We start from the raw sequence: 25,089 nt of genomic DNA on the forward strand, positions 1-25,089 counted from the left end.
TAACACCATCCTCTGACACAGTAACATGATATAAAGGTACACCATCCTCTGACACAGTAACATGATATAAAGGTATACCATCCTCTGACACAGTAACATGATATAAAGGTACACCATCCTCTGACACAGTAACATGATATAAAGGTACACCATCCTCTGACACAGTAACATGATATAAAGGTACACCATCCTCTGACACAGTAACATGATATAAAGGTACACCATCCTCTGACACAGTAACATGATATAAAGGTACACCATCCTCTGACACAGTAACATGATATAAAGGTACACCATCCTCTGACACAGTAACATGATATAAAGGTATACCATCCTCTGACACAGTAACATGATATAAAGGTATACCATCCTCTGACACAGTAACATGATATAAAGGTATACCATCCTCTGACACAGTAACATGATATAAAGGTACACCATCCTCTGACACAGTAACATGATATAAAGGTACACCATCCTCTGACACAGTAACATGATATAAAGGTACACCATCCTCTGACACAGTAACATGATATAAAGGTACACCATCCTCTGACACAGTAACATGATATAAAGGTACACCATCCTCTGACACAGTAACATGATATAAAGGTATACACCCCTCTGACACAGTAACATGATATAAAGGTACACCATCCTCTGACACAGTAACATGATATAAAGGTATACCATCCTCTGACACAGTAACATGATATAAAGGTACACCATCCTCTGACACAGTAACATGATATAAAGGTACACCATCCTCTGACACAGTAACATGATATAAAGGTACACCATCCTCTGACACAGTTAACATGATATAAAGGTATACCATCCTCTGACACAGTAACATGATATAAAGGTACACCATCCTCTGACACAGTAACATGATATAAAGGTACACCATCCTCTGACACAGTAACATGATATAAAGGTATACCATCCTCTGACACAGTAACATGATATAAAGGTATACCATCCTCTGACACAGTAACATGATATAAAGGTACACCATCCTCTGACACAGTAACATGATATAAAGGTACACCATCCTCTGACACAGTAACATGATATAAAGGTATACCATCCTCTGACACAGTAACATGATATAAAGGTACACCATCCTCTGACACAGTAACATGAGTTAACATGTAAAGATATAAAGTATACCATCCTCTGACACAGTAACATGATATAAAGGTATACCATCCTCTGACACAGTAACATGATATAAAGGTACACCATCCTCTGACACAGTAACATGATATAAAGGTACACCATCCTCTGACACAGTAACATGATATAAAGGTATACCATCCTCTGACACAGTAACATGATATAAAGGTACACCATCCTCTGACACAGTAACATGATATAAAGGTACACCATCCTCTGACACAGTAACATGATATAAAGGTATACCATCCTCTGACACAGTAACATGATATAAAGGTACACCATCCTCTGACACAGTAACATGATATAAAGGTATACCATCCTCTGACACAGTAACATGATATAAAGGTACACCATCCTCTGACACAGTAACATGATATAAAGGTATACCATCCTCTGACACAGTAACATGATATAAAGGTACACCATCCTCTGACACAGTAACATGATATAAAGGTACACCATCCTCTGACACAGTAACATGATATAAAGGTACACCATCCTCTGACACAGTAACATGATATAAAGGTACACCATCCTCTGACACAGTAACATGATATAAAGGTACACCATCCTCTGACACAGTAACATGATATAAAGGTACACCATCCTCTGACACAGTAACATGATATAAAGGTATACACCCCTCTGACACAGTAACATGGTATAAAGGTATACCATCCTCTGACACAGTAACATGATATAAAGGTACACCATCCTCTGACACAGTAACATGATATAAAGGTACACCATCCTCTGACACAGTAACATGATATAAAGGTATACCATCCTCTGACACAGTAACATGATATAAAGGTACACCATCCTCTGACACAGTAACATGATATAAAGGTACACCATCCTCTGACACAGTAACATGATATAAAGGTACACCATCCTCTGACACAGTAACATGATATAAAGGTACACCATCCTCTGACACAGTAACATGATATAAAGGTACACCATCCTCTGACACAGTAACATGATATAAAGGTACACCATCCTCTGACACAGTAACATGATATAAAGGTACACCATCCTCTGACACAGTAACATGATATAAAGGTACACCATCCTCTGACACAGTAACATGATATAAAGGTATACACCATCCTCTGACACAGTAACATGATATAAAGGTATACACCATCCTCTGACACAGTAACATGATATAAAGGTACACCATCCTCTGACACAGTAACATGATATAAAGGTATACCATCCTCTGACACAGTAACATGATATAAAGGTACACCATCCTCTGACACAGTAACATGATATAAAGGTATACCATCCTCTGACACAGTAACATGATATAAAGGTATACCATCCTCTGACACAGTAACATGATATAAAGGTATACCATCCTCTGACACAGTAACATGATATAAAGGTACACCATCCTCTGACACAGTAACATGATATAAAGGTATACCATCCTCTGACACAGTAACATGATATAAAGGTATACCATCCTCTGACACAGTAACATGATATAAAGGTACACCATCCTCTGACACAGTAACATGATATAAAGGTATACCATCCTCTGACACAGTAACATGATATAAAGGTACACCATCCTCTGACACAGTAACATGATATAAAGGTACACCATCCTCTGACACAGTAACATGATATAAAGGTACACCATCCTCTGACACAGTAACATGATATAAAGGTACACCATCCTCTGACACAGTAACATGATATAAAGGTACACCATCCTCTGACACAGTAATATAAAGGTAACCATGACACAGTAACATGAATAAAGGTACACCATCCTCTGACACAGTAACATGATATAAAGGTACACCATCCTCTGACACAGTAACATGATATAAAGGTACACCATCCTCTGACACAGTAACATGATATAAAGGTATACACCATCCTCTGACACAGTAACATGATATAAAGGTATACCATCCTCTGACACAGTAACATGATATAAAGGTACACCATCCTCTGACACAGTAACATGATATAAAGGTAACCATCCTCTGACACAGTAACATGATATAAAGGGTACACCATCCTCTGACACAGTAACATGATATAAAGGTACACCATCCTCTGACACAGTAACATGATATAAAGGTACACCATCCTCTGACACAGTAACATGATATAAAGGTACACCATCCTCTGACACAGTAACATGATATAAAGGTATACCATCCTCTGACACAGTAACATGATATAAAGGTACACCATCCTCTGACACAGTAACATGATATAAAGGTACACCATCCTCTGACACAGTAACATGATATAAAGGTACACCATCCTCTGACACAGTAACATGATATAAAGGTATACCATCCTCTGACACAGTAACATGATATAAAGGTACACCATCCTCTGACACAGTAACATGATATAAAGGTACACCATCCTCTGACACAGTAACATGATATAAAGGTACACCATCCTCTGACACAGTAACATGATATAAAGGTACACCATCCTCTGACACAGTAACATGATATACCATCCTCTGACACAGTAACATGATATAAAGGTACACCATCCTCTGACACAGTAACATGATATAAAGGTACACCATCCTCTGACACAGTAACATGATATAAAGGTATACCATCCTCTGACACAGTAACATGATATAAAGGTACACCATCCTCTGACACAGTAACATGATATAAAGGTACACCATCCTCTGACACAGTAACATGATATAAAGGTACACCATCCTCTGACACAGTAACATGATATAAAGGTACACCATCCTCTGACACAGTAACATGGTATAAAGGTACACCATCCTCTGACACAGTAACATGATATAAAGGTACACCATCCTCTGACACAGTAACATGATATAAAGGTACACCATCCTCTGACACAGTAACATGATATAAAGGTACACCATCCTCTGACACAGTAACATGATATAAAGGTACACCATCCTCTGACACAGTAACATGATATAAAGGTACACCATCCTCTGACACAGTAACATGATATAAAGGTACACCATCCTCTGACACAGTAACATGATATAAAGGTACACCATCCTCTGACACAGTAACATGATATAAAGGTACACCATCCTCTGACACAGTAACATGATATAAAGGTATACCATCCTCTGACACAGTAACATGATATAAAGGTACACCATCCTCTGACACAGTAACATGATATAAAGGTATACCATCCTCTGACACAGTAACATGATATAAAGGTACACCATCCTCTGACACAGTAACATGATATAAAGGTATACCATCCTCTGACACAGTAACATGATATAAAGGTACACCATCCTCTGACACAGTAACATGATATAAAGGTACACCATCCTCTGACACAGTAACATGATATAAAGGTACACCATCCTCTGACACAGTAACATGATATAAAGGTACACCATCCTCTGACACAGTAACATGATATAAAGGTACACCATCCTCTGACACAGTAACATGATATAAAGGTACACCATCCTCTGACACAGTAACATGATATAAAGGTACACCATCCTCTGACACAGTAACATGATATAAAGGTACACCATCCTCTGACACAGTAACATGATATAAAGGTATACCATCCTCTGACACAGTAACATGATATAAAGGTACACCATCCTCTGACACAGTAACATGATATAAAGGTATACCATCCTCTGACACAGTAACATGATATAAAGGTACACCATCCTCTGACACAGTAACATGATATAAAGGTACACCATCCTCTGACACAGTAACATGATATAAAGGTATACCATCCTCTGACACAGTAACATGATATAAAGGTACACCATCCTCTGACACAGTAACATGATATAAAGGTACACCATCCTCTGACACAGTAACATGATATAAAGGTACACCATCCTCTGACACAGTAACATGATATAAAGGTATACCATCCTCTGACACAGTAACATGATATAAAGGTACACCATCCTCTGACACAGTAACATGATATAAAGGTATACCATCCTCTGACACAGTAACATGATATAAAGGTATACCATCCTCTGACACAGTAACATGATATAAAGGTACACCATCCTCTGACACAGTAACATGATATAAAGGTATACCATCCTCTGACACAGTAACATGATATAAAGGTACACCATCCTCTGACACAGTAACATGATATAAAGGTATACCATCCTCTGACACAGTAACATGATATAAAGGTACACCATCCTCTGACACAGTAACATGATATAAAGGTACACCATCCTCTGACACAGTAACATGATATAAAGGTACACCATCCTCTGACACAGTAACATGATATAAAGGTATACCATCCTCTGACACAGTAACATGATATAAAGGTATACCATCCTCTGACACAGTAACATGATATAAAGGTACACCATCCTCTGACACAGTAACATGATATAAAGGTACACCATCCTCTGACACAGTAACATGATATAAAGGTACACCATCCTCTGACACAGTAACATGATATAAAGGTACACCATCCTCTGACACAGTAACATGATATAAAGGTATACCATCCTCTGACACAGTAACATGATATAAAGGTATACCATCCTCTGACACAGTAACATGATATAAAGGTACACCATCCTCTGACACAGTAACATGATATAAAGGTACACCATCCTCTGACACAGTAACATGATATAAAGGTACACCATCCTCTGACACAGTAACATGATATAAAGGTACACCATCCTCTGACACAGTAACATGATATAAAGGTACACCATCCTCTGACACAGTAACATGATATAAAGGTACACCATCCTCTGACACAGTAACATGATATAAAGGTACACCATCCTCTGACACAGTAACATGATATAAAGGTACACCATCCTCTGACACAGTAACATGATATAAAGGTACACCATCCTCTGACACAGTAACATGATATAAAGGTACACCATCCTCTGACACAGTAACATGATATAAAGGTACACCATCCTCTGACACAGTAACATGATATAAAGGTACACCATCCTCTGACACAGTAACATGATATAAAGGTACACCATCCTCTGACACAGTAACATGATATAAAGGTACACCATCCTCTGACACAGTAACATGATATAAAGGTATACCATCCTCTGACACAGTAACATGATATAAAGGTACACCATCCTCTGACACAGTAACATGATATAAAGGTATACCATCCTCTGACACAGTAACATGATATAAAGGTACACCATCCTCTGACACAGTAACATGATATAAAGGTACACCATCCTCTGACACAGTAACATGATATAAAGGTATACCATCCTCTGACACAGTAACATGATATAAAGGTACACCATCCTCTGACACAGTAACATGATATAAAGGTACACCATCCTCTGACACAGTAACATGATATAAAGGTATACCATCCTCTGACACAGTAACATGATATAAAGGTATACACCCCTCTGACACAGTAACAATATATAAAGGTACACCATCCTCTGACACAGTAACATGATATAAAGGTACACCATCCTCTGACACAGTAACATGATATAAAGGTACACCATCCTCTGACACAGTAACATGATATAAAGGTACACCATCCTCTGACACAGTAACATGATATAAAGGTATACCATCCTCTGACACAGTAACATGATATAAAGGTACACCATCCTCTGACACAGTAACATGATATAAAGGTATACCATCCTCTGACACAGTAACATGATATAAAGGTACACCATCCTCTGACACAGTAACATGATATAAAGGTACACCATCCTCTGACACAGTAACATGATATAAAGGTATACCATCCTCTGACACAGTAACATGATATAAAGGTACACCATCCTCTGACACAGTAACATGATATAAAGGTACACCATCCTCTGACACAGTAACATGATATAAAGGTATACCATCCTCTGACACAGTAACATGGTATAAAGGTACACCATCCTCTGACACAGTAACATGATATAAAGGTACACCATCCTCTGACACAGTAACATGATATAAAGGTACACCATCCTCTGACACAGTAACATGATATAAAGGTACACCATCCTCTGACACAGTAACATGATATAAAGGTACACCATCCTCTGACACAGTAACATGATATAAAGGTATACCATCCTCTGACACAGTAACATGATATAAAGGTACACCATCCTCTGACACAGTAACATGATATAAAGGTACACCATCCTCTGACACAGTAACATGATATAAAGGTATACCATCCTCTGACACAGTAACATGATATAAAGGTATACCATCCTCTGACACAGTAACATGATATAAAGGTATACCATCCTCTGACACAGTAACATGATATAAAGGTACACCATCCTCTGACACAGTAACATGATATAAAGGTACACCATCCTCTGACACAGTAACATGATATAAAGGTATACACCATCCTCTGACACAGTAACATGATATAAAGGTATACCATCCTCTGACACAGTAACATGATATAAAGTATACCATCCTCTGACACAGTAACATGATATAAAGGTATACCATCCTCTGACACAGTAACATGATATAAAGGTATACACCATCCTCTGACACAGTAACATGATATAAAGGTATACCATCCTCTGACACAGTAACATGATATAAAGGTACACCATCCTCTGACACAGTAACATGGTATAAAGGTACACCATCCTCTGACACAGTAACATGATATACCATCCTCTGACACAGTAACATGATATAAAGGTACACCATCCTCTGACACAGTAACATGATATAAAGGTATACCATCCTCTGACACAGTAACATGATATAAAGGTACACCATCCTCTGACACAGTAACATGATATAAAGGTACACCATCCTCTGACACAGTAACAATATATATAAGGTATACCATCCTCTGACACAGTAACATGATATAAAGGTACACCATCCTCTGACACAGTAACATGATATAAAGGTACACCATCCTCTGACACAGTAACATGATATAAAGGTACACCATCCTCTGACACAGTAACATGATATAAAGGTATACCATCCTCTGACACAGTAACATGATATAAAGGTACACCATCCTCTGACACAGTAACATGATATAAAGGTATACCATCCTCTGACACAGTAACATGATATAAAGGTATACACCATCCTCTGACACAGTAACATGATATAAAGGTACACCATCCTCTGACACAGTAACATGATATAAAGGTACACCATCCTCTGACACAGTAACATGATATAAAGGTACACCATCCTCTGACACAGTAACATGATATAAAGGTACACCATCCTCTGACACAGTAACATGATATAAAGGTACACCATCCTCTGACACAGTAACATGATATAAAGGTACACCATCCTCTGACACAGTAACATGATATAAAGGTACACCATCCTCTGACACAGTAACATGATATAAAGGTACACCATCCTCTGACACAGTAACATGGTATAAAGGTACACCATCCTCTGACACAGTAACATGATATAAAGGTACACCATCCTCTGACACAGTAACATGATATAAAGGTACACCATCCTCTGACACAGTAACATGATATAAAGGTACACCATCCTCTGACACAGTAACATGATATAAAGGTACACCATCCTCTGACACAGTAACATGATATAAAGGTACACCATCCTCTGACACAGTAACATGATATAAAGGTATACCATCCTCTGACACAGTAACATGATATAAAGGTACACCATCCTCTGACACAGTAACATGATATAAAGGTATACCATCCTCTGACACAGTAACATGATATAAAGGTACACCATCCTCTGACACAGTAACATGATATAAAGGTACACCATCCTCTGACACAGTAACATGATATATAAAGGTACACCATCCTCTGACACAGTAACATGATATAAAGGTACACCATCCTCTGACACAGTAACATGATATAAAGGTACACCATCCTCTGACACAGTAACATGATATAAAGGTACACCATCCTCTGACACAGTAACATGATATAAAGGTACACCATCCTCTGACACAGTAACATGATATAAAGGTACACCATCCTCTGACACAGTAACATGATATAAAGGTACACCATCCTCTGACACAGTAACATGATATAAAGGTACACCATCCTCTGACACAGTAACATGATATAAAGGTAACCATCCTCTGACACAGTAACATGATATAAAGGTACACCATCCTCTGACACAGTAACATGATATAAAGGTATACCATCCTCTGACACAGTAACATGATATAAAGGTACACCATCCTCTGACACAGTAACATGATATAAAGGTACACCATCCTCTGACACAGTAACATGATATAAAGGTATACCATCCTCTGACACAGTAACATGATATAAAGGTACACCATCCTCTGACACAGTAACATGATATAAAGGTATACCATCCTCTGACACAGTAACATGATATAAAGGTACACCATCCTCTGACACAGTAACATGATATAAAGGTATACCATCCTCTGACACAGTAACATGATATAAAGGTACACCATCCTCTGACACAGTAACATGATATAAAGGTACACCATCCTCTGACACAGTAACATGATATAAAGGTACACCATCCTCTGACACAGTAACATGATATAAAGGTATACCATCCTCTGACACAGTAACATGATATAAAGGTATACCATCCTCTGACACAGTAACATGATATAAAGGTACACCATCCTCTGACACAGTAACATGATATAAAGGTATACCATCCTCTGACACAGTAACATGATATAAAGGTACACCATCCTCTGACACAGTAACATGATATAAAGGTACACCATCCTCTGACACAGTAACATGATATAAAGGTATACCATCCTCTGACACAGTAACATGATATAAAGGTACACCATCCTCTGACACAGTAACATGATATAAAGGTACACCATCCTCTGACACAGTAACATGATATAAAGGTACACCATCCTCTGACACAGTAACATGATATAAAGGTACACCATCCTCTGACACAGTAACATGATATAAAGGTACACCATCCTCTGACACAGTAACATGATATAAAGGTACACCATCCTCTGACACAGTAACATGATATAAAGGTATACCATCCTCTGACACAGTAACATGATATAAAGGTACACCATCCTCTGACACAGTAACATGATATAAAGGTACACCATCCTCTGACACAGTAACATGATATAAAGGTACACCATCCTCTGACACAGTAACATGATATAAAGGTACACCATCCTCTGACACAGTAACATGATATAAAGGTATACCATCCTCTGACACAGTAACATGATATAAAGGTACACCATCCTCTGACACAGTAACATGATATAAAGGTATACCATCCTCTGACACAGTAACATGATATAAAGGTACACCATCCTCTGACACAGTAACATGATATAAAGGTACACCATCCTCTGACACAGTAACATGATATAAAGGTACACCATCCTCTGACACAGTAACATGATATAAAGGTACACCATCCTCTGACACAGTAACATGATATAAAGGTACACCATCCTCTGACACAGTAACATGATATAAAGGTACACCATCCTCTGACACAGTAACATGATATAAAGGTACACCATCCTCTGACACAGTAACATGATATAAAGGTATACCATCCTCTGACACAGTAACATGATATAAAGGTACACCATCCTCTGACACAGTAACATGATATAAAGGTATACCATCCTCTGACACAGTAACATGATATAAAGGTACACCATCCTCTGACACAGTAACATGATATAAAGGTACACCATCCTCTGACACAGTAACATGATATAAAGGTATACCATCCTCTGACACAGTAACATGATATAAAGGTACACCATCCTCTGACACAGTAACATGATATAAAGGTACACCATCCTCTGACACAGTAACATGATATAAAGGTATACCATCCTCTGACACAGTAACATGATATAAAGGTATACCATCCTCTGACACAGTAACATGATATAAAGGTACACCATCCTCTGACACAGTAACATGATATAAAGGTACACCATCCTCTGACACAGTAACATGATATAAAGGTACACCATCCTCTGACACAGTAACATGATATAAAGGTACACCATCCTCTGACACAGTAACATGATATAAAGGTACACCATCCTCTGACACAGTAACATGATATAAAGGTACACCATCCTCTGACACAGTAACATGATATAAAGGTATACCATCCTCTGACACAGTAACATGATATAAAGGTATACCATCCTCTGACACAGTAACATGATATAAAGGTATACACCCCTCTGACACAGTAACATGATATAAATGTATACCATCCTCTGACACAGTAACATGATATAAAGGTACACCATCCTCTGACACAGTAACAATATATATATAGGTACACCATCCTCTGACACAGTAACATGATATAAAGGTATACCATCCTCTGACACAGTAACATGATATAAAGGTACACCATCCTCTGACACAGTAACATGATATAAAGGTATACCATCCTCTGACACAGTAACATGATATAAAGGTATACCATCCTCTGACACAGTAACATGATATAAAGGTACACCATCCTCTGACACAGTAACATGATAATAAAGGTACACCATCCTCTGACACAGTAACATGATATAAAGGTATACCATCCTCTGACACAGTAACATGATATAAAGGTATACCATCCTCTGACACAGTAACATGATATAAAGGTACACCATCCTCTGACACAGTAACATGATATAAAGGTATACCATCCTCTGACACAGTAACATGATATAAAGGTATACCATCCTCTGACACAGTAACATGATATAAAGGTACACCATCCTCTGACACAGTAACATGATATAAAGGTATACCATCCTCTGACACAGTAACATGATATAAAGGTATACCATCCTCTGACACAGTAACATGATATAAAGGTACACCATCCTCTGACACAGTAACATGATATAAAGGTATACCATCCTCTGACACAGTAACATGATATAAAGGTATACCATCCTCTGACACAGTAACATGATATAAAGGTACACCATCCTCTGACACAGTAACATGATATAAAGGTACACCATCCCTCTGACACAGTAACATGGTATAAAGGTATACCATCCTCTGACACAGTAACATGATATAAAGGTACACCATCCTCTGACACAGTAACATGATATAAAGGTACACCATCCTCTGACACAGTAACATGATATAAAGGTATACCATCCTCTGACACAGTAACATGATATAAAGGTATACCATCCTCTGACACAGTAACATGATATAAAGGTATACCATCCTCTGACACAGTAACATGATATAAAGGTACACCATCCTCTGACACAGTAACATGATATAAAGGTACACCATCCTCTGACACAGTAACATGATATAAAGGTACACCATCCTCTGACACAGTAACATGATATAAAGGTACACCATCCTCTGACACAGTAACATGATATAAAGGTACACCATCCTCTGACACAGTAACATGATATAAAGGTACACCATCCTCTGACACAGTAACATGATATAAAGGTATACCATCCTCTGACACAGTAACATGATATAAAGGTACACCATCCTCTGACACAGTAACATGATATAAAGGTACACCATCCTCTGACACAGTAACATGATATTAACACCACAGGATAACTTAGTAACATGGTATTAACACCACAGGATAACTTAGTAACTAGTAAATGTATAGTCAATATTTGCTGATATACGAAACTTTTTATTATATGCTAGATATAGGTAAATTACAAGGAAGCAGATTTGTAGCCTGCATAGCAGTTTAAACATCACAAAAAATTGTTATTTACAGTTGAAAATATTGCTAATAACTTAGTGAAGTTATCAAGTCCCATAACCCTTGCAAATAATGACTGATTTTGACCAGTATCCAACCCCTTAGAGATCTTATTGATATAAAGCAACATACATAATTTGGTTGAAATTGCATAATAAATACAAAAGTTATTGAGCAGTAACAAAGAAAGAAATTGTCTGTTTTGATAAATTAAAAGTTCCTTAACTCTTGCAAATATTGACGGATTTTGACAAGTATCAAACCCATTTAGGATCTCGTTGAGATCGAGCAATATAAAACATTTGATTAAATTCGGATAATAAATATTAAAGTTATCGCAGGGAAACCAAGAAATTGTCTGTTATGTCCCATAACTCTTGTAAATATTAACAGATTTTGACAAGTATGAAACCAATCCGAGATCTCATTGATATAAAGCAATAAATCCAATTTGGTTGAAATTGAACAATAAATACTAATATTATCGAGCGGAAACCATGGATTTAGCTGATTTGATGATTTCAAAGTATCATAACTCTTGCAAATATTGACAGATTTTAACCAGTATCAAACTCGTCTGAGATCTCATTGATGTTAAGCAATATACCAAGTTACAGATGCTCCATCGCTGACAAATTACATTTCTGTGTAATTAATTAATTTCACCTCAGTCACTAATTATTGCCAGCGTCTGCAAGGGCTCAACCTGTCTTATGGTCCAGGTGTTACCTGGCTCACTTTATCGTAACAAGTAGCTGAAATTTCTACATAAACTTACAAAAATTATCTAAGACACAATAGCAAGCATTCATTGAAATTTCTTCCGAGCCAAGTGGACAATTTTTGTCAATATTAGAAAAAATGTTTTATATGTCCGGATATGGTTAATGAATACTGAGTTGATAGTAGTCAGTAAGTCTACATGATATCTGATAAACACAAATTTTCAGGAAAAGGCTCTATACCTACCAAATCATTCAAATTTTCAAATGTTTTGCAACAATTAGTGCAATACAATCTTAGGTTTGTTGTTATCAAAAATACAAAACTCGATGCTGACTGTGCATGGCGAAGTCATATGACAATCACGTGATGAATTTTTCAATATTTTGCAGTTGCAACATGAATTTATTATCAGAACCTTCTGTCCTCCTCTTTCTACTCTTGATTAATAACACAAATGTTGGTTTTCATTCAAAAAACTTTTTCAATGTTAAAGATACACATTTTTAACTTAGGGGATATAAAAAATATTTTTATTTATTCATTAAATATTGAAATATTTACATCCTATGTTATTTTCCAAAGATGAATAGGTTTTATGCTAAAACATCACAAGTAATACTGATCAACAACATGTAGCGCCTCAGTTGTGAAAATTTGGCTCACACACTTTCTCCTGCTTTGGAATTCCTGAAATTTGACAGGTATGCTTTAATAGTGGGTCAACCTTCTGAAGGTAGCTTACTTACTTGCACATGATGAGGATTTTGTCTCCAGGTTTAACCTCCACTTTGCCTTTGACGTTGAGCCAGGTTGTGCCATTGTCTGTGCTGTAACACAGTGGTAGTCCTGGGTAGGCAGATATCACATGTAATGTGTCACCTTCAACTCTGAAACCAAATACTCCACCATCATAAAAAAATTTCTTGATAAATTGATAATGATATTTGACTTTGGGTTCATTCTCCCATTTAGTAATACATATTTAAAAGACATAAATGTGTACAAATGGCTGTAATGGAGATAATTACAACTGAAACAAGTCTACTGTCTAGTAAATATATATGTAAGGGAGATAATTACAACTGAGATGAGTCTCCCTGTCTAATAAATCTATATGTAAGGGAGATAATTACAACTGAAACAAGTCTACTGTCTAGTAAATCTATATGTAAGGGAGATAATTACAACTGAAATGAGTCTCACTGTCTAATAAATCTATATGGAAGGGAGATAATTACAACTGAAACAAGTCTCACTGTCTAGTAAAACTACATGGCAGGGAGAAGGGAGATAATTACAAATAAAATGAGTCTCCCTGTCTAGTAAATATATATGGAAGGGAGATAATTACAACTGAAATGAGTCTCCCTGTCCAATAAATCTATATGTAAGGGAGATAATTACAACTGAAACATGTGTCACTGTCTAGTAAATCTATATATGTAAGGGAGATAAATACAACTGAAACATGTCTCACTGTCTAGTAAATCTATATAGTTGAAAGGGATATGTAAGGGAGATAATTACAACTGAAATGAGTCTCCCTGTCTAGTAAATCTATATGTAAGGGAGATAATTACAACTGAAATGAGTCTCCCTGTCCAATAAATCTATATGTAAGGGAGATAATTACAACTGAAACATGTCTCACTGTCTAGTAAATCTATATGTAAGGGAGATAATTACAACTGAAATGAGTCTCCCTGTCTAGTAAATCTATATGGAAGGGAGATAATTACAACTGAAATGAGTCTCCCTGTGTCCAATAAATCTATATGTAAGGGAGATAATTACAACTGAAACATGTCTCACTGTCTAGTAAATCTATATGTAAAAGAGATAATTACAACTGAAAAGAGTCTCCCTGTCTAGTAAATCTATATGGAAGGGAGATAATTACAACTGAAATGAGTCTCCCTGTCTAGTACTGAAATCTATATGGAAGGGAGATAATTACAACTGAAAAGAGTCTACCCGTCTAATAAATCTATAGGGAACGGAGATAATTACAACTGAAACAAGTTTCCCTATATAGTTAATCAAAGTAATATCAGTTACAGAACTTTGATCGACTGTTCCATCAGTCAATTGATATAATCTTTCAGTATTGTAATCAACAATAAATCAGGTTTGTATAGAGAATGGTTCTGTTATTGGCTATCATAGTTACTGCTGGTGTTTACCAATAGCAGGTTTATAGTACCAATTATTTTACTCAAAGTTACCATTCGTGGCATTAGTTGTATACATCAAACAAGAGGGTTGTTAGCTGTAACGATATCCTGCACTGTATGTAATCACTGTGTGTAATCTGTATGTTTTGGGAAGTGACTGTGTGTTGAATGTCTGTATGTTTTGGGAGGCTGGGGTATGTTTGTGTTATGTGTGTGAATGTCTGTATGTTTTGGGAGGCTGGGGTATGTTTGTGTTGTGTGTGTGAATGTCTGTATGTTTTGGGAGTCTGCGGTATGTTTGTGTTGTGTAAGTGAATGTCTGTATGTTTTGGGAGGCTGGGATATGTTTGTGTTGTGTGTGTGAATGTCTGTATGTTTTGGGAGGCTGGGGTATGTTTGTGTTGTGTGTGTGAATGTCTGTATGTTTTGGGAGGTTGTGGTATGTTTGTGTTGTGTGTGTGAATGTCTGTATGTTTTGGGAGGCTGCGGTATGTTTGTGTTGTGTGTGTGAATGTCTGTATGTTTTGGGAGGCTGTGGTATGTTTGTGTTGTGTAAGTGAATGTCTGTATGTTTTGGGAGGCTGCGGTATGTTTGTGTTGTGTAAGTGAATGTCTGTATGTTTTGGGAGGCTGTGGTATGTTTGTGTTGTGTGTGTGAATGTCTGTATGTTTTGGGAGGCTGTGGTATGTTTGTGTTGTGTGAGTGAATGTCTGTATGTTTTGGGAGGCTGTGGTATGTTTGTGTTGTGTGAGTGAATGTCTGTATGTTTTGGGAGGCTGTGGTATGTTTGTGTTGTGTATGTGAATGTCTGTATGTTTTGGGAGGATGTGGTATGTTTGTGTTGTGTGTGTGAATGTCTGTATGTTTTGGGAGGCTGTGGTATGTTTGTGTTGTGTGAGTGAATGTCTGTATGTTTTGGGAGGCTGTGGTATGTTTGTGTTGTGTGAGTGAATGTCTGTATGTTAGGGGAGACTGTGGTATGTCTGTGTAGTGTGTGTGAATGTCTGTATGTTTATGGAGGCTGTGGTATGTTTGTGTGTGTGTGTGAATGTCTGTATGTTTTGGGAGGCTGTGGTATGTTTGTGTGTGTGTGTGTGAATGTCTGTATGTTTTGGGAGGCTGTGGTATGTTTGTGTTGTGTGTGTGAATGTCTGTATGTTTTGGAGGCTGTGGTATGTTTGTGTTTGTGTGTGAATGTCTGTATGTTTTGGAGGCTGTGGTATGTTTGTGTTGTGTGTGTGAATGTCTGTATGTTTTGGAGGCTGTGGTATGTTTGTGTTGTGTGTGTGAATGTCTGTATGTTTTGGAGGCTGTGGTATGTTGTGTTGTGTGAGTGAATGTCTGTATGTTTTGAGAGGCTGTGGTATGTTTGTGTTGTGTGTGTGAATGTCTGTATGTTTTGGGAGGCTGTGGTATGTTTGTGTTGTGTGTGTGAATGTCTGTATGTTTTGGGAGGCTGTGGTATGTTTGTGTTGTGTGTGTGAATGTCTGTATGTTTTGGGAGGCTGTGGTATGTTTGTGTTGTGTGTGTGAATGTCTGTATGTTTTGGGAGGCTGTGGTATGTTTGTGTTGTGTGTGTGAATGTCTGTATGTTTTGGGAGGCTGTGGTATGTTTGTGTTGTGTGTGTGAATGTCTGTATGTTTTGGGAGGCTGTGGTATATGTTTGTGTTGTGTGTGTGAATGTCTGTATGTTTTGGGAGGCTGTGGTATGTTTGTGTTGTGTGAGTGAATGTCTGTATGTTTTGGGAGGCTGTGGTATGTTTGTGTTGTGTGTGTGAATGTCTGTATGTTTTGGGAGGCTGTGGTATGTTTGTGTTGTGTGTGTGAATGTCTGTATGTTTTGGGAGGCTGTGGTATGTTTGTGTTGTGTGTATGTGAATGTCTGTATGTTTTGTGGAGTCTGCTGTTTGGTATGTGTTTGTGTTGTGTGTGTGAATGTCTGTATGTTTTGGGAGGCTGTGGTATGTTTGTGTTGTGTGAGTGAATGTCTGTATGTTTTGGGAGGCTGTGGTATGTTTGTGTTGTGTGTGTGTGAATGTCTGTATGTTTTGGGAGGCTGTGGTATGTTTGTGTTGTGTAGTGAATGTCTGTATGTTTGGGGAGGTGTGGTATGTTTGTGTTGTGTGTGTGAATGTCTGTATGTTTTGGGAGGCTGTGGTATGTTTGTGTTGTGTGTGTGAATGTCTGTATGTTTTGGGAGGTGTGGTATGTTTGTGTTGTGTGAGTGAATGTCTGTATGTTTTGGAGGCTGTGGTATGTTTGTGTTGTGTGAGTGAATGTCTGTATGTTTTGGGAGGCTGTGGTATGTTTGTGTTGTGTGTGTGAATGTCTGTATGTTTGGGGACTGTGGTATGTTTGTGTTGTGTGTGTGAATGTCTGTATGTTTTGGGAGGCTGTGGTATGTTTGTGTTGTGTGTGTGAATGTCTGTATGTTTTGGGAGGCTGTGGTATGTTTGTGTTGTGGTGTGAATGTCTGTATGTTTTGGGAGGCTGTGGTATGTTTGTGTTGTGTGTGTGAATGTCTGTATGTTTTGGGAGGCTGTGGTATGTTTGTGTTGTGTGAGTGAATGTCTGTATGTTTTGGGAGGATGTGGTATGTTTGTGTTGTGTGTGTGAATGTCTGTATGTTTTGGGAGGCTGTGGTATGTTTGTGTTGTGTGTGTGAATGTCTGTATGTTTTGGGAGGATGTGGTATGTTTGTGTTGTGTGAGTGAATGTCTGTATGTTTTGGGAGGCTGTGGTATGTTTGTGTTGTGTGTGTGAATGTCTGTATGTTTTGGGAGGCTGTGGTATGTTTGTGTTGTGTGTGTGAATGTCTGTATGTTTTGGGAGGCTGTGGTATGTTTGTGTTGTGTGTGTGAATGTCTGTATGTTTTGGGAGGCTGTGGTATGTTTGTGTTGTGTGTGTGAATGTCTGTATGTTTTGGGAGGCTGTGGTATGTTTGTGTTGTGTGTGTGAATGTCTGTATGTTTTGGGAGGCTGTGGTATGTTTGTGTTGTGTAGTGAATGTCTGTATGGTTTTGGGAGGTTGTGGTATGTTTGTGTTGTGTTTGTGTGAATGTCTGTATGTTTTGGGAGGCTGTGGTATGTTTGTGTTGTGTGTGTGAATGTCTGTATGTTTTGGGAGGTTGTGGTATGTTTGTGTTGTGTGTGTGAATGTCTGTATGTTTTGGGAGGCTGTGGTATGTTTGTGTTGTGTGTGTGAATGTCTGTATGTTTTGGGAGGCTGTGGTATGTTTGTGTTGTGTGTGTGAATGTCTGTATGTTTTGGGAGGCTGTGGTATGTTTGTGTTGTGTGAGTGAATGTCTGTATGTTTTGGGAGGCTGTGGTATGTTTGTGTTGTGTGTGTGAATGTCTGTATGTTTTGGGAGGATGTGGTATGTTTGTGTTGTGTGTGTGAATGTCTGTATGTTTTGGGAGGCTGTGGTATGTTTGTGTTGTGTGTGTGAATGTCTGTATGTTTTGGGAGGTTGTGGTATGTTTGTGTTGTGTGTGTGAATGTCTGTATGTTTTGAGAGGCTGTGGTATGTTTGTGTTATGTGTGTGAATGTCTGTATGTTTTGGGAGGCTGTGGTATGTTTGTGTTATGTGTGTGAATGTCTGTATGTTTTGGGAGGCTGTGGTATGTTTGTGTTGTGTGTGTGAATGTCTGTATGTTTTGGGAGGCTGTGGTATGTTTGTTTGTGTGGAGCTGTATGTGTGAATGTCTGTATGTTTTTTGGTGTGATGTCTGTGGTTATGTTTGTGTTATGTGTGTGAATGTCTGTATGTTTTGGGAGGCTGTGGTATGTTTGTGTTGTGTGTGTGAATGTCTGTATGTTTTGGGAGGCTGTGGTATGTTTGTGTTGTGTGTGTGAATGTCTGTATGTTTTGGGAGGCTGTGGTATGTTTGTGTTGTGTGTGTGAATGTCTGTATGTTTTGGGAGGATGTGGTATGTTTGTGTTGTGTGAGTGAATGTCTGTATGTTTTGAGAGGCTGTGGTATGTTTGTGTTGTGTGTGTGAATGTCTGTATGTTTTGGGAGATGTGGTATGTTTGTGTTGTGTAGTGAATGTCTGTATGTTTTGGGAGGATGTGGTGTGTTGTGTGTGTGAATGTCTGTATGTTTTGGGAGGCTGTGGTATGTTTGTGTTGTGTGAGTGAATGTCTGTATGTTTTGGGAGGCTGTGGTATGTTTGTGTTGTGTGTGTGAATGTCTGTATGTTTTGGGAGGCTGTGGTATGTTTGTGTTGTGTGAGTGAATGTCTGTATGTTAGGGGAGGCTGTGGTATGTTTGTGTAGTGTGTGTGAATGTCTGTATGTTTTGGGAGGCTGTGGTATGTTTGTGTGTGTGTGGGGGTAAGTGAATGTCTGTATGTTAGGGGAGACTGTGGTATATCTGTGTAGTGTGTGTGAATGTCTGTATGTTTTGGGAGGCTGTGGTATGTTTGTGTTGTGTAAGTGAATGTCTGTATGTTAGGGGAGACTGTGGTATATTGTGTAGTGTGTGTGAATGTCTGTATGTTTTGGGAGGATGTGGTATGTTTGTGTTGTGTAAGTGAATGTCTGTATGTTTTGGGAGGACTGTGGTATGTTTGTGTTGTGTAGTGAATGTCTGTATGTTGGGAGACTGTGGTATGTCTGTGTAGTGTGTGTGTGAATGTCTGTATGTTTTGGGAGGATGTGGTATGTTTGTTCTGTGTGTGTTAATGTCTATATGTTTTGCGAGGCTGTGGTATGTTTGTGTTTGGTGTGTGAATGTCTGTATGTTTTGGGAGGCTGTGGTATGTTTGTGTTGTGTGTGTGAATGTCTGTATGTTTTGGGAGGCTGTGGTATGTTTGTGTTGTGTGTGTGAATGTCTGTATGTTTTGGGAGGTCTGTGATACTTTGTGTTTTGTGAGTGAATGTCTGTATGTTTTGGAGGCTGTGGTATGTTTGTGTTGTGTATGTAAATGTCTGTATGGTTTTGGAGGCTGTGGTATGTTTGTGTTGTGTGTGTGAATGTCTGTATGTTTTAGGAGGCTGTGGTATGTTTGTGTTGTGTGTGTGAATGTCTGTATGTTTTGGGAGGCTGTGGTATGTTTGTGTTGTGTGTGTGAATGTCTGTATGTTTTGGGAGGCTGTGGTATGTTTGTGTTGTGTGTGTGAATGTCTGTATGTTTTGGGAGGCTGTGGTATGTTTGTGTTGTGTGTGTGAATGTCTGTATGTTTTGGGAGGCTGTGGTATGTTTGTGTTGTGTGTGTGAATGTCTGTATGTTTTAGGAGACTGTAGTATGTTTGTATAGTGTGTGTGAATGTCTGTATGTTTTTAGAGGTTGTGGTATGTTTGTGTGTGTGAATGTCTGTATGTTTTGGGAGGCTGTGGTATGTTTGTGTTGTGTGTGTGAATGTCTGTATGTTTTGGGAGACTGTGGTATGTTTGTGTTGTGTGTGTGAATGTCTGTATGTTTTGGGAGGCTGTGGTATGTTTGTGTTGTGTATGTGAATGTCTGTATGTTTTGGGAGGTTGTGGTATGTTTGTGTTGTGTGTGTGAATGTCTGTATGTTTTGGGAGGCTGTGGTATGTTTGTGTTATGTGTGTGAATGTCTGTATGTTTTGAGAGGCTGTGGTATGTTTGTGTGTGTGAATGTCTGTATGTTTTGGGAGGCTGTGGTATGTTTGTGTGATATTTTAGGAGACTGTAGTATGTTTGTATAGTGTGTGTGAATGTCTGTATGTTTTGGGAGGCTGTGGTATGTTTGTGTTGTGTGAGTGAATGTCTGTATGTTTTGGGAGGTTGTGGTATGTTTGTGTTGTGTAAGTGAATGTCTGTATGTTTTGGGAGGCTGTGGTATGTTTGTGTAGTGTGTGTGAATGTCTGTATGTTTTGGGAGGCTGTGGTATGTTTGTGTTGTGTGTGTGAATGTCTGTATGTTTTGGGAGGCTGTGGTATGTTTGTGTTGTGTGAGTGAATGTCGTCTGTATGTTTTGGGAGGCTGTGGTATGTTTGTGTTATGTGTGTGAATGTCTGTATGTTTTGGAAGGCTGTGGTATGTTAGTGTTGTGGCATGCATGTCTGTATGTTTTGGGAGTATTTGGTATGTTTGTGTTGTGTGTGTGAATGTCTGTATGTTTTGGGAGGCTGTGGTATGTTTGTGTTGTGTGTGTGAATGTCTGTATGTTTTGGGAGGCTGTGGTATGTTTGTGTTGTGTGTGTGAATGTCTGTATGTTTTGGGAGGCTGTGGTATGTTTGTGTTGTGTGTGTGAATGTCTGTATGTTTTGGGAGGCTGTGGTATGTTTGTGTTGTGTGTGTGAATGTCTGTATGTTTTGGGAGGATGTGGTATGTTTGTGTGTTGTGTAAGTGAATGTCTGTATGTTTTGGGAGGATGTGGTATGTTTGTGTTGTGTGAGTGAATGTCTGTATGTTTTGAGAGGCTGTGGTATGTTTGTGTTGTGTGAGTGAATGTCTGTATGTTTGGGAGGCTGTGGTATGTTTGTGTAGTGTGTGTGAATGTCTGTATGTTTTGGGAGGCTGTGGTATGTTTGTGTTGTGTGAGTGTGAGTGAATGTCTGTATGTTAGGGAAGACTGTGGTATATCTGTGTAGTGTGTGTGAATGTCTGTATGTTTTGGGAGGCTGTGGTATGTTTGTGTTGGTTAAGTGAATGTCTGTATGTTAGGGGAGACTGTGGTATATCTGTGTAGTGTGTGTGAATGTCTGTATGTTTTGGGAGGCTGTGGTATGTTTGTGTTGTGTTAGTGAATGTCTGTATGTTAGGGAAGACTGTGGTATATCTGTGTAGTGTGTGTGAATGTCTGTATGTTTTGGGAGGATGTGGTATGTTTGTGTTGTGTAAGTGAATGTCGGTATGTTTTGGGAGGATGTGGTATGTTTGTGTTGTGTGAGTGAATGTCTGTATGTTAGGGGAGACTGTGGTATGTCTGTGTAGTGTGTGTGAATGTCTGTATGTTTTGGGAGGATGTGGTATGTTTGTTCTGTGTGTGTTAATGTCTATATGTTTTGCGAGGCTGTGGTATGTTTGTGTTTGGTGTGCAATGTCTGCATGTTTTGCGAGGCTGTGGTATGTTTGTGTTTTGTTGTGAATGTCTGTATGTTTTGGGAGTCTGTGGTATGTTTGTGTTGTGTGTGTCAATGTCTGTATGTTTTGGGAGTCTGTGATACTTTTGTGTTTTGTGAGTGAATGTCTGTATGTTTTGGGAGGCTGTGGTATGTTTGTGTTGTGTATGTAAATGTCTGTATGGTTTTGGAGGCTGTGGTATGTTTGTGTTGTGTGTGTGAATGTCTGTATGTTTTAGGAGGCTGTAGTATGTTTGTGTTTGTATAGTGTGTGTGAATGTCTGTATGTTTTGGGAGGTTGTGGTATGTTTTTGTTGTGGTGTGAATGTCTGTATGTTTTGGGAGGCTGTGGTATGTTTTTGTGTGTGTGTGAATGTCTGTATGTTTTGGGAGGCTGTGGTATGTTTGTTTGTGTGTGTGTGAATGTCTGTATGTTTTGGGAGGCTGTGGTATGTTTGTGTTGTGTGTGTGAATGTCTGTATGTTTTAGGAGACTGTAGTATGTTTGTATAGTGTGTGTGAATGTCTGTATGTTTTAGAGGTTGTGGTATGTTTGTGTGTGTGAATGTCTGTATGTTTTGGGAGGCTGTGGTATGTTTGTGTTGTGTATGTAAATGTCTGTATGTTTTAGGAGACTGTAGTATGTTTGTATAGTGTGTGTGAATGTCTGTATGTTTTGGAAGGCTGTGGTATGTTTGTGTTGTGTATGTGAATGTCTGTATGTTTTGGGAGGTTGTGGTATGTTTGTGTTGTGTGTGTGAATGTCTGTATGTTTTGAGAGGCTGTGGTATGTTTGTGTTATGTGTGTGAATGTCTGTATGTTTTGAGAGGCTGTGGTATGTTTGTGTTATGTGTGTGAATGTCTGTATGTTTTGGGAGGTTGTGGTATGTTTGTATAGTGTGTGTGAATGTCTGTATGTTTTGGGAGGCTGTGGTATGTTTGTGTTGTGTGTGAATGTCTGTATATTTTGGGAGGCTGTGGTATGTTTGTGTTATGTGAGTGAATGTCTGTATGTTTTGGGAGGCTGTGGTATGTTTGTGTTATGTGAGTGAATGTCTGTATGTTTTGGGAGGCTGTGGTATGTTTGTGTTGTGTGTGTGAATGTCTGTATGTTTTGGGAGGCTGTGGTATGTTTGTGTTATGTGTGTGAATGTCTGTATGTTTTGGGAGGCTGTGGTATGTTTGTGTTGTGTGTGTGAATGTCTGTATGTTTTGGGAGGCTGTGGTATGTTTGTGTTGTGTGTGTGAATGTCTGTATGTTTTGGGAGGCTGTGGTATGTCTGTGTTGTGTGAGTGAATGTCTGTATGTTTTGGGAGGCTGTGGTATGTTTGTGTTATGTGTGTGAATGTCTGTATGTTTTGGGAGGCTGTAGTATGTTTGTATAGTGTGTGTGAATGTCTGTATGTTTTGGGAGGCTGTGGTATGTTTGTGTTATGTGTGTGAATGTCTGTATGTTTTGGGAGGCTGTGGTATGTTTGTGTTGTGTGAGTGAATGTCTGTATGTTTTGAGAGGCTGTGGTATGTTTGTGTGTGCGAATGTCTGTATGTTTTGGGAGGCTGTGGTATGTCTGTGTTGTGTGAGTGAATGTCTGTATGTTTTGAGAGGCTGTGGTATGTTTGTGTGTGTGAATGTCTGTATGTTTTGGGAGGCTGTGGTATGTTTGTGTTGTGTGTGTGAATGTCTGTATGTTTTGGGAGGCTGTGGTATGTTTGTGTTGTGTGTGTGAATGTCTGTATGTTTTGGGAGGCTGTGGTATGTTTGTGTTGTGTGTGTGAATGTCTGTATGTTTTGGGAGGCTGTGGTATGTTTGTGTTGTGTGTGTGAATGTCTGTATGTTTTAGGAGGCTGTAGTATGTTTGTATAGTGTGTGTGAATGTCTGTATGTTTTGGGAGGCTGTGGTATGTTTGTGTTGTGTATGTGAATGTCTGTATGTTTTGGGAGGCTGTGGTATGTTTGTGTTGTGTGTGTGAATGTCTGTATGTTTTGAGAGGCTGTGGTATGTTTGTGTGTGTGTGAATGTCTGTATGTTTTGGGAGGCTGTGGTATGTTTGTGTTGTGTGAGTGAATGTCTGTATGTTTTGAGAGGCTGTGGTATGTTTGTGTGTGTGAATGTCTGTATGTTTTGGGAGGCTGTGGTATGTTTGTGTTGTGTGTGTGAATGTCTGTATGTTTTGGGAGGCTGTGGTA

At 38.6% G+C, this 25,089-nt stretch overlaps 1 protein-coding gene across 1 annotated transcript in view; it reads right to left on the bottom strand.

The window, feature by feature from the left end:
• The window catches only part of LOC138305129 (chitobiase-like), a 37,889-nt gene that overhangs the window by 6,375 nt on the left and 6,425 nt on the right, over positions 1–25,089 (bottom strand). Inside the window, exon 7 of the mRNA XM_069245529.1 lies at positions 14,426–14,566. Within this exon, the coding sequence (XP_069101630.1) occupies positions 14,426–14,566 (141 nt within the window). The remainder of the gene's footprint in view (positions 1–14,425; positions 14,567–25,089) is intronic.

This window comes from Argopecten irradians, chromosome 12 (genome assembly GCF_041381155.1).
Source record: "Argopecten irradians isolate NY chromosome 12, Ai_NY, whole genome shotgun sequence".
Classification (NCBI taxonomy): Eukaryota; Metazoa; Mollusca; class Bivalvia; order Pectinida; family Pectinidae; genus Argopecten; species Argopecten irradians.